Source organism: Phaethon lepturus, unplaced genomic scaffold (genome assembly GCF_000687285.1).
Source record: "Phaethon lepturus isolate BGI_N335 unplaced genomic scaffold, ASM68728v1 scaffold16884, whole genome shotgun sequence".
In the NCBI taxonomy this organism is placed as follows: Eukaryota; Metazoa; Chordata; class Aves; order Phaethontiformes; family Phaethontidae; genus Phaethon; species Phaethon lepturus.
The window spans coordinates 4572-16658 of record NW_010532790.1 but is presented as its reverse complement, the minus strand read 5'-3'; the positions used below and the strand labels follow the sequence as shown (position 1 = coordinate 16658).

Here is a 12087-nt window from a genome sequence, read left to right as displayed (position 1 = left end):
AGGGAAAGAAGACAAACAGCACATGGACATAAAAGAAACCAACTTACCTACAAACAGTTTCATTGCTCTGCCTCTTCTTGTTTTTCAAATCCATCCTTGTGACGGAAGAGCTGAAATCAAGGTCTTCCAAGTCATCCCAGTCTTCAGAACTCTTCACTGTTCTAGCAAGATGTCCCCATCTTCGCCTAGTTTTTGGTTTAAGTTCACCATTTATATTCTCAGTCCCAGCACATGTTTTCTGTTATTAAGATTGAAAAGAAACAAACCCACACACTTAAATCATAAACCAGGTGACAGGAACAAAGAGGACTTCTTTTTTTTTCCTGTCTCAAAGAGTAATGGTGGTAGTAGAGCTGTAACAACAGAATCCTAATCTTTCATTAAACATGCTAAAAACTCAATCTGTAGTCTGTAGATGTTATTACTTATCTTCTGCATTTCATCCTGTAATAAAGTATCTTGCACTGACAGAAGAATGAATTTCTTAGGTCTTGATTCCAATTCTATTTTACTATTTACCTCCCAAACAATTAGCTCACGCTCAATTTTTATTTCCTGACCCATCTTGGGAGTACAAAACTGCATGCACATTCGTGTTTCCATAAGCCTGTGCCTAGACATTTATAAAATGTATTTTTCTTGCAGGACAGCATATGTACAAATTTGGGTCTCTTCCAGCCATTTAAGCTCATCAGCACATTTCAACCTTGTGCAACTCTGTACACGGCCAGTACAGACCCTACTTAAGACCAATCTCTTAGCATCAGCATTCACATTGTCTGCTCTTCTAATCTCTCTTATGAATCCAGACTCCCTGTATAATCAACAGAAACGGTAGGTTCTGTATGCTGAAAGAAGAATCTGTTGTTTTCCATGGCCAAGCCCAAAGGGACTATTATTCTCAGTCACATAAACTGGATGCCTGAAATGGATGAAGGCAAAAGCCCCACTCATTTCAACACTATTTGGCTTAATACTTTTCTCTCTGGCATCAGTCCCATTAATAGGCTGGCCACTGTACATCCTTTTTACTCGTATGAAATCACAGTGTCATTCTTTAAGGGAATGGAAGGGAAGCATAAAATGGCTTTGAAATGAGAAATCGACTTGCTTGTTTTATAGCAATTGGATTTAGATTTCAACAAGAGTAACCTCTAGTTTCCATCAGTAAGTTATAACTATTTCCTGTCCTTTTAGTAAAGTATAAGAACCTTGAAAGAGAACAAGAAAAAGAAACACAATTAAGAAAAAATCAGGCAGTATATCAGGAAGTGTATCTTATGCTAGATGGACCTTTACCTGCTGAGGAACTTTATTGTGAATTGCAGGCAGAACAACTTGGTTAGACTTGTCCTCCTGTAAGTAGTTACTGTGCTCAGCCCCAGAGTTGTCTGTCTTGTATGGGTACACCAAATGCTGAGAAGACTGGCTTTGTTGAAAAGGCCTTGACGAAATGCGGGCATGAGGTTTCGGAGGGGGTTGAGCTGGAGGGACAGGCTTAATATGCAGAGATGATTTATTATGCAGTTCTTTTTGTTTCCCCAGTTCCTGAACACCCAGGGCATGGCCAACCTGGAAGTACGGATATCGAAGTGCCTAAAACATAATGAAGATGTTAGGATCCAACTTGGGAAACCAAAGATTCTAACCTACCCTAGCCCTATGGGACAGTACAAATTTAATTTCCTTTGTTCTGGGGTGGGAAACAGCAGAAGACCCATCTCTCGACACTACATTCTAGCGAGCATGATCCACTTCAGAATAATGCTGCAATAGTAGAAACGTTTCAACAGATACCAAGTTATCAAATCCTCTGTGGACTTGCACAAAAGGAAAAGGTTCTGCAGAAGTAAGATACTTAACCAGGTATATGGCATCTAGAAGCATGTTTCATTATGTGCTGTCTCTTCGTGTGTGTGTGTGTGCATGCACATGTGCAAACACATGCACTCCTGTCATCACAGATGCAGCCATCAAGCCTTGAATGACCCCAGAGACATCCCATCTCTTCCATTCTCCAGTTCCAAGACTGAATCAAGTTAAAGAAATACAACCCTTATGAGTATTATCCTCTCTCTTTTTTGGAAGACATGTTGTTAAAAATACCTTTATCCTGCTTTACAAGTAATTAAGGAGTTGTCACAAAGGCAATTAATCTCTGCCCATCTTGCTGTTTCAGGTATACTCGTCTTCCCTTCCTAAAGACCTCTCACTGCAAAAAGCTTCTAAAAGCTCAGATTCCTCACCGTATTTGTACCTTACTGCAAAACATTTGTTAATGGCTCTTAGTATCAAGTTATTGTCAGGTTTTTTTGCTTTTCGTTACCTTTGAGAGTTCTTTGTCTATTTTTACTTTTTAATTGCTTTAATCAGCTTTAAAGCTTTTTATTTGTACTGAAGTGAGATTTGAACCCAGAATCCCATCTGTTTTCCAGAAGGTGATGTGCTACCACTACAGTACTGATATCTGAAATCAGTGGCTACCGTCAACGTCAACTGGACCATTATATTTGCAATACTGATGACTCAGGCTATGCTTATGTACCGAGTGTTGGGACGTATCTACAGTAGCAGTTGAGCTGAGATTGCCCTACAAACTGCCTTGCAGAAGCTAGCTTCATACAGGCAACACTGGGCTGGATGAGCAGACAGTGAGGTGGATTGAAAGCCGGCTGAATGGCCAGGCCCAGAGAGTAGTGATCAGTGGAACAAAGTCTGGCTGGAAGCCAGTAGGTATCAGTGTACCCCACAGGTCAATACTGGTGCAAATACTGTTCAACATCTCCATTAATGATGTTGATGGTGGTGCAGAGTGCACTCTCAGCAAGTCTTCTGACGACACAAAACTGGAAGGAATGGCTGATACACCAGAGGGTCGTGCTGCCATCCTGAGGGACCTCAACAGGCTGGAGAAATGGACACACAAGAACCTTAACAAGTTCCACAAGGGGAAATGCCAAGTTCTGCACCTGCGGAGGAACAACCCCATGCACCAGTACATGCTGGGGTCAACCACGTTCACCTGGAAAGCAGCTTTGCAGAAAAGGACCTGGCAGACACCAAGTTGAATGTGAACCACCAACACACCCTTGCTGCAAATAAGGCTAATGGTATCCTGGGCTGCATGAGCAGGAGTGTTGCCAGCAGGTTGAGAGCGGTGATCCTTTCCCTCTGCTCAGCACTGGTGAGGCCACACCTAGCGTTCTGTGTCCAGTTCTGGGCTCACCAGCAGAAGAGAGATATGGACATAATGGAGGGAGTCCAGCAAAGAGTCACAAAGATGATTAAGGGACTGGAGCGTCGCACATATGAGGAAAGACTAGGAGAGCTGGGACTGTTCAGCCTGGAGAAGAGAAGGTTCAGGGCAATCTTATCAAAGTATGCAAATACCCACATGGAAGGTGCAAAGAAGATGGAGGGAGGCTCTTTTCAGTGGTGCCCAGTGACAAAACCAGAGGCAATGGGCACAAACTGAAACACAGGAGGTGCCCTCTTAACATCAGAAAACTTTTTTACTGTGAGGGTGACTGAGCACTGGCACATGTTGTCTAGGGCAGAGGGGTGGGACCAGATGATCTCCAGAGGCCCCTTCCAACCTCAACCATTCTATGATTCTGTGGCGCATACCAATAGCAATGAAGGAACAGCAGCATAGCCTTCAGCCATACATCCTACCTTCACTCTGCTGCTTTTCACAGTGACTGGATTATACTTTATTCAGGTGTACTTATACACACTGCAGTCACACATTCGATCATTGACCACACACCCCATGCAGTTGATGTTGCATGCGTAAGATTGATTACTCTATTTTAATTACTCCCCTTTGTCTTGCAAATTGTTCTTGGCTTCTGCTCTTCTCCCTTCTAAGAAGTGCACTCCTGTGCAACTGTTAAATGACTGTAAAAGGTGTCTTGCAGTGAAAGGAAGCATCATATGCAGATGTGAGAAAAAGAAAATAAAACCAAACCTGACTAGCTGTTGGCCGCTTTTTGGGGTCCCACTGCAGCATGTCTCTCATGAGCTGCACTGCTTCACTGCTAGCATTAGGTATGAGGGTTTTTAGATTGTTAGGTACACACTGAGGCCATCGAAAATTCATGGAGGCTGAAAGTTGGTAGCCTTCAGGCCAGTCGTTCTGGAAGAATGAGATTTCCAATCACAAAGAAAGTTCAGCTGGCAAATATCATCGTGCCTAAGTACACTAGCATATATTCTCCTATCAGTAATAGACTGTGTCCATCTTAGTCTAGACTATATTAAAGATTTCACCAAGAAATTTTCACCTCAAACCTCTGATGAGAGGTAAGTGGTGCTTCGGGACATTGTTTAGTGGGCATGGTGGTGTTCGGCTGATGGTTGGAGTTCATGATCTAACTTAAGAGGTCTTTTCCAACCTTAATGATTCTATGATTCTAAGTCAAAGGCACAAATGGACTCAGGAGATAGAAGTCTTGCCATGATACCAATTTCTAGTCTCTTAAACAACAGGTTTATATACAATATGCGAGCCAAAATTCAATTTCCACCTAATGAAATCAGTCTAATGACTTTGTTCCTGTTCGGGGATCTATTTTTCCTCCTCTAAATGTCAGCTTTCAGAGCATAATTACATAATGCTTATTTCACAGAAAATGAGTTCTAAATTAGTTTACTATATCTGAGGTCAATACCATACAATAGCAGTTAGCATAAAAATAGTAAGTTTTCATGCCATTCTGTATGTGCCATTTTCATGCCAATATGTGCCATTCTGTATTGCAGAACACCTCTAGTATTACTGCTGTGTGGAATGTCACTTTAGCTACCTTCTTTGGCGTCCCCAAGACTTGGCAGATTTTGAATATAGTATCAATTTCACTGGCGCCTGGGAAAAGAGGCCTCAGTGTGTAAACTTCTGCCATTATACAACCAACAGCCCAAATATCTATTGGAGAACTATAGCTGGTGGATCTCAGAAGGACTTCAGGAGCCCTGTACCTGTAAGAGAGGGAAAAAAAAGAAACAAATCCCAGCAATCAACACAGTTCAAACAGGCATACATGAAAACATTTAGCTTTTCATTCTTTGCTGTTAAAAGCAAACATCCCTTAAAAACCTCCTATCCTCTCCCATCCTATACGTAAGACTTCATTTTTTTTCCCAAGAATTAAGAATTAAAACCTACATAAGGTCTTGTAAGCTCTCTTATGCCTTCCTGACATGCAGCAATCCCAGCATGTCCCACCTGCCTTATCAGCCTCCCTATTTGTTCCTGTGTTGTTGCCATCTGTAAACTGTCTTGCACTAACTGAAACTTTTTGAACTACGCCAACTTTAAATAAAAGTTTCATAAAGAGGCGGCATCAAAACTGTTATTACATTCAGCATAAATTTAATACTTTACTTCTTTAAAGGTTTGATTATAAGTTTTACACAATGCACGCAAATACTAGCACTTACCATCTTGTAGATACATAATCGGTGTAAGGAGGTCTAGATCGGATTTCTCGGGCTAAGCCAAAGTCTGCTATTTTCACAAGTTCTGGTCCCATGCAAAGGAGGTTTTCAGGTTTCAAATCTCTGTGAAAGAATCCTAAAATTCAAATGAAATATTGATGTGTATTGCAATGCCATCCCTAGCTGTAGCCTTTATTTTCCACCTGGATTGTTTTGCTTTAGTTCTTATTGCTGAAGCTTGACTAGCACAATACAAAGTCGTACGTGATCAACAGAACTAGTGAGTATACAGCTTGTTCAGTCAGACCGTGAAGAACAGTATACACAAGTTGACTATCTTATAATAATTCAGACCATTCAGTCAGGTAGCTAAGTGATACTTCTTTAACAAAAAAAAATTACACCATTTTAATGTTAGTTTCATTCTAATTGTGTTGGAAACAGTGCAATGGAGACAGCAAAAAAAATACTTGAAAAGTTCTTTTAAACAGAATGCAAACTGAAACATAAGGTATAATTATTTTGCACTTTGAAACTTCTTTTTAAACCTGAGAACGCAATAATCTGCAAGCACTCAGTTACTCACCGCCCTATCAGACAGAGGATCTCAGCATATTTTTTTAGTGTTCTCCGCATTCACCAAAACTTGATCACAAATGAGCATTTGGCAAGAGCTCTTTCAATACAAATAAGAAAAGAGAGCTAGAATATTACTGACTACTGCCTCTGGAATTTGTTTCCACCCTTAGTCTGGAAAACTTGTCCTTACGCTTCTTCCTTGCAGGCATCTGAGACCACTATTTTCCATATACAGCTCCCTCTGTAGTAACTTACTAGAGCTCTAGGACCTCCTTTTCAGAGGCCTTCCAACATGCTTAGTTTTTTCCATGGCCTTGAATATGCTCCCACAGAGAACAGAATAAACATTCACATAGGATGTGTCTACATTGTCACTATTAACTTCTGTTAGATTAATGCATGACAGCATTGAAGACACAGTGCTGTAGATTTCTACCCACTAGCAGATTATGTCCTTCCTAGGGATATTAAGTAGACGTTCTGGTGCCAGCTTGAACTACTGCCTCTTTAGGGAAGACAGCAAACAGAGCAATCAAGGCTGTGTTTAGCATTTAGTACAATCACTTCTGTATTTTGCTGCACAGACAGGCAACGCACCAACAGAACACTTTTGAGGTACATTTTACTTCATGGCAAACTTGTAAAAAGAGTAATCAATTATGTATTCAAATATGAAAAGATGCTTAGAGTTTCGATGGACAAAGAACATAAAAAGCTGACTTGACAAGCATTTCTATGCCATACAGGAGAAGAACAGAGAAATAAGGGGCGGGGGGGTGTGTGTGTGTGTGTGCGCGCGCGCGGAATTCATGTGATTTTTTCCAAAACTGTTGCAGAGGGAATCTTGGGACACCCAGTCTTACACTGTGAGTCACAAGACCATCAAGACCATCCTGTCAGGCTTGCCATGAATTTCCAGATCTTTGGAACTTCGGATTTGCAACATCTTGGCAGAAATACCAGCCTAGTGTGTAGCAGGTCAGTGAACAAGACAGTTTCCACACAAAATTTTTTGTTCTTTATAGCTATAGTAAGTTAAATAGGAGTAAAAGGTATTCTGAAAGGTTGTGATCCATCTGATAATTTATTAAAAAAAGGTAGCTTAGATTTTTGCAAATAAATCCTACTATTTTTCTGGTTTTAAGTATTTTGTATCTCACTGCAACAGACTGGAATTTCTAGTTTGGTTTCAGAAGAGTATCCACGCCCCATTAGAATAGAGAATAAAGCCATCAGCTTGAAAATGTTTTGCAAAACCAAGTTAAAAGTGTTCAAGTGAACTGAAATGCTGGTCCTACAAGCCTCTCAATTCCAGGACTTTGGCCACTGATGTTAGTTCTCCTCTGATAAACCTAAGAGCTGCCCAGCAACATACACTACAACACATTTAGCAGGCAGCAAAACATGGTGAGGAAGTGATCATTAGAATAAGTAATTTTTTTCTCAGTTACATGGGTCTTGTTACTACTGGCTGGTACACCAGCTTCAGCTTTTATCATTACTGTAAAAATTAGTTGGACGGCCATGCAATGAAAGCCGTTTGTCACTCATATTTTATTACTTTAAGTGTATCTTCCAGAGAATATGCATTTTATTCCGGTATCTGTGTTCACCTTGAGAAAATAGTAATTTTTCCTTTACTCTCAATCTCAGGGGATCTCTGAATCTATCAAGAAATGTGCCCATTAACATCAAAAGAATTTCAGAAAGTGACCAGCTGCCAGCTTGAGAAAGTAGAAATCTACAGAAAAGGAAGTGAGCAAACCTCCAGACTAAAATACTAGCCAACCATAAAATACGGGTATTTTCAGTAATCTGAATCTCTCATATAATGCCATTCTTTTGATCATTCCCTTTTATTAAAGTTAGTAATGCAATAGTTAGTGTACTCATTTAAAAATTTACAGAGATACCATCTTGCTCTAATTCAAAATGTTTACAGCTAAAACATAACCTACCATGCTTATGGATAAATGCAAGTCCTTGCAGGATTTGATACATAATATTCCGAACTGTAGACTCTGGAAACAGTTTGTTTCTTGGGATAAAAGAAGGGAAAAAATAAATATTAATGCTTCACCCATTAGATTATGCTATCTAAGAAACCAAAGATAAAAGGTAACAATGACAATAAAACTGCTAGATATATTTTAAGCTCTCTCATGTAGTTTATTTCTCCAATAAAATTTACACAGCATTTGCAGGACTGCCATATTACATTATATTAAGACAATGTGACATCATGCTAAGACTATGTGGGACAGTGACTTAAAAAGGGGAAAAAAAGAAAAGAAAAAAAAGAAAATTGGACAAACTGAACAAACCTTAACACATACAAATCATAAGACATGTTCCTCAAGACAGCAAGGGTTCATGTTAATTCAGTGCTTTTCATGCCATTTCTTCTGGCCTCTCTTCGAGAGCATATACAAGCCATACTTTTGAGTCTGCCTTGTTACTATCTAACAGCTGACATGCTACTTCTTTCTCTTCTGTTATCCAAAAAAACCAGTCTCATCTGCTACCACTGAAAACAAGAGGTTCTTCTCCTCATGAAGTTCAGGTGAGAAGATCAGCCACGGCAGGCCGGTCAATGATAGCCCCTCTTACCAAGAGAGGATTTTGATCAAACAGCTTTGTACCAGCTGCCTCTGCACATGCCAAAACACAGTAGAGATGGGCTGGGGTGGAAATCAGTGACAATTTTATTCAGAAAGAGCATAACAGTGAATGAAGATGATGGTCTGGGCCTTATTCAATTTCCTGAGCTTGATACCTCTCAAAAATCTTGACCATCACATATTTCAGAAGTGAGATCAGCTACTAGAGGCAGCTTTTCATATTTGCTTGCTTATTTTTTTAATTACAGCAGGGAGTCATATTTCCTCTACAGTCCCTTCCAGCAAGGCTGGCAATTTTAACTACGACTTAAGAAAATAAATCACATTCTTAAAGGTTTGATTTATACAATGTCTGACCAGTCCAAGGCCTAGCTAAACTATAGAGAATATGATGTGTAGCATACTTTTACAGATATCTGCCCTTTTTATTTTCCTAAGGAGATAGGATATATCAAACATTCCTAAAGATAATTGGTTTCTATGTCATGCACTATAACCACTTTCTCAAAGTCCATCGTTTCATATAATTAAAAATCAGCATCCATATATGTGTCCAGTTTGAAGTTGTTCCATACCTGTGCATACATAGTAAGTATTTTTATGCTTAAAAAGGTTTTTTGTGTAGTATCAACAGACCTATGTTATAACAATAACCTTACTTTGTTAAATCAAGTAAGATTACTGTCATCTCCCAGGCTGATTCTATGGTCCCTAGAGAGAAAATGGCCACCTCAGAGAACAATTCAAAGCAGGGAGCTCTTTTGCCCCAAATTATCCTCTGGAAGATGATACCATGGTCCAAAGACTAAAAATCAAGACTTTATTAATGCTCCAGCAAATACTAAAAAGCTAGATTTTATTGAGAATGTTGACAAAAAGAGGCAGTCTTTGGACATGTCAGTTCAAATTGCAAGGAAAAAAACCTCCTAGAAGCAATCCAGAATTTGACTCCTCCTGACTACCGTTTCAACCACTTTTTATTTATTCATTTATTTGAGGAAGCTGTAACAGAAGAGGCGGTAATACCACCCTCTAATAGAAAAAGCATTGCTAGTTGGAGCACTTACGTAGAAATTAGAAGTTCTAGGTTCAACACCTCCTCAGCGTGAGGGCTGTTAAAAGTCCACAGCTCCTAACTCTCAAAAGAGTGCCCTACTTATCTGCCAGGCTAATCTGGGAAGAACCACTGGAAGCTCTCACTAAACTGTTTGGGATATGCTCAAAGGTGACAGCCACAGCTCCTAATGCAGCACACAGCTTTAAGCCATAGTGATCTAAGCCTAAACAAATGATCCAAAGTCCTTTGAAAAGTAACAGGTGTGTTAAAAGCACATTACTCAAGTAATTAATTTATATCAGGAATGAGTGATGCTGTTACATACCTTTCTTTCATTAACTGGTAAAGATTTTCTTTCATGTATTCAAACACAAAATACAGATGATCATTTTCCCTGATAACTTCTTTCAACTTTACTACATTGGCATGGTTTAATTTCTTCAAAGACTAGAAACAGAAAATACAAACAGGATTTTAAAAGGTACTTACTCTAATGAAAATGAAAAAAAACTTTCACTGATGCAGAAGACTTGGCTTCAAAAATTCTTCAATATTTTAAATAATCAGACAGATCTGAGAACAAAGACCAGATCTCCAAGTACTACCAGATACACATGCAGTATATGTATCAATTTAATACGCTAGTCATTCAAAAGCCAGCTATCTGGCATCACAATAGTCACCAAAACAACTGCATTTTCTCCGTAAGCAACTTCCTACTCGCACAATTCACACTCTTCTTGTACTTGCCCTGGCAATAGTCAGGTTAGACTCAGGACTAAATGTAAGCCTGGAAATTCTTCCTTGGTATTGTGGAATAACCCTGGTGGGCAGCTGAGCTTGCACTCCCTGCCAGTGGGATAGGAGAGAGAATGAGAAGGGCAGAAAGTGAGAAAACTAATGGTTTGAGATAAAGACAGTTTAGTAAGAAAAGCAAAAGCTGCACACGCAAGCAAAGCGAAACAAGGAATTCATTCACTGCTTGCCATGGGCAGGCAGGTGTTCAGCCATCTCTAGGAAAGCAGGGCTCCATCACACGTAGCCTCAGCCTACTTGCTGATGAGGAAGCTTAAGAAACAGAGAAGGCTTGAGGTTGTGCAAGCACTGCTCAGCAGTAACTAAAACATCCCTCGGTTATCAACACTGTTTTGGTCACAAATACAAACCATAGACCCATACAAGCTGCTACAAAGAAAACTAACTATCGCAGCCAAAACCAGCATACTAGAGTCTTCATTCTACCTTCTTTTTAGATTTTCAGTGTATTCTAAGTTCATTCTTTCTGTAGCAACACAGTATCAATAAGCAGTACTGTAAGAAAAGTGACCTAAGTGTTCTGCATATTTGCAACACTGACAGTAAGGACTAGAAATCAAGGGATGTCCTTTAGAACATATCCCTAAAGCTTTGCTGGTGTCAGAATTTCATGCTAAATGTCTGTCCCCAAACCAACTATCCAGAAACAACTGCATGTACAAAGGTTACTGCTGAGCAAAGGGCATGTGTTCTCAAGCTCTGAAAAGCAAACACCCATCAACTCCAGGTTTTGTGATAGGAAAGATCTCTCACTCACTCACCACTCACTGCAAGAAGGAAGCAGCTCTCTAGAACAAAATGATTTTTTGTAAGACTACAGAATTTTAGTAAGACTTTTGATAAGATTACAGACACCCCATTCAAATGCAGAGCCAGGAAACAGAATTGTAGTGCCATATGCCACAACTCATGTTGGTGGCAGTTTTGATGAAAAGGTGGAAAGAATTTGAGGCTACCCCAAAATGTGACAGAGATTGTCTAAATTAAAGTCAACCACTGAATGAAAAAAGTACCTTAACCTCTCGAAGGTTCATGCATTCCTCCCAGGAATAAAACTTTCTCTTCATTCTACAATAGTAGAGGGGAAAAACAAATTAATACATGGTCAACATCAGCTGTTCTTAAACTCACAGTCTCATTACATCTTAACAATCCAGTTCTTCCATCAAAATATAACACGTTATCTCCTTTGTCAAAAAACTTTACATCTCTAGACAAGGTACACTCTAATAGAATTTAAAAGCATTACTATTACACAGGACTGCCTTTTTTCATGTATATGTATCTTGCTGCAAAAAATTCAGAGCCTTCAACAAGTCAGGGCATGCTATTTTTCTTTCCAGTATACAATATGGTAGAATAGAGTCTAACTGTAAAAAGGACAAGGGTCACGACAGTTATGAGAACTCAGACTTAAGTTTTGAAACAAATCTAATGAAGACCAAATTAAATCACTTCACTGGGTCTCCAATTTTATCATATTCTTCTTGATCCTCTTCTCTATATTTTTTCTCTGTAATTTCAATACCTTTCCCCTCTAGGTTGCATTTCTTCATTTTTCAGTGTCCACTGTTC

The 12087-nt window shown here is 39.4% G+C and overlaps 1 protein-coding gene across 1 annotated transcript in view; it reads right to left on the bottom strand.

The window, feature by feature from the left end:
- The window catches only part of ICK (intestinal cell (MAK-like) kinase), a 19523-nt gene that overhangs the window by 5933 nt on the left and 1503 nt on the right, over window positions 1-12087 (bottom strand). The window contains exons 2-9 of the mRNA XM_010284966.1: window positions 11526-11580; window positions 10022-10143; window positions 7977-8056; window positions 5443-5575; window positions 4809-4980; window positions 3971-4138; window positions 1300-1596; window positions 48-238 (exon numbers count right to left, since the gene is read on the bottom strand). Of these exons, the coding sequence (XP_010283268.1) occupies window positions 48-238; window positions 1300-1596; window positions 3971-4138; window positions 4809-4980; window positions 5443-5575; window positions 7977-8056; window positions 10022-10143; window positions 11526-11580 (1218 nt within the window). The remainder of the gene's footprint in view (window positions 1-47; window positions 239-1299; window positions 1597-3970; window positions 4139-4808; window positions 4981-5442; window positions 5576-7976; window positions 8057-10021; window positions 10144-11525; window positions 11581-12087) is intronic.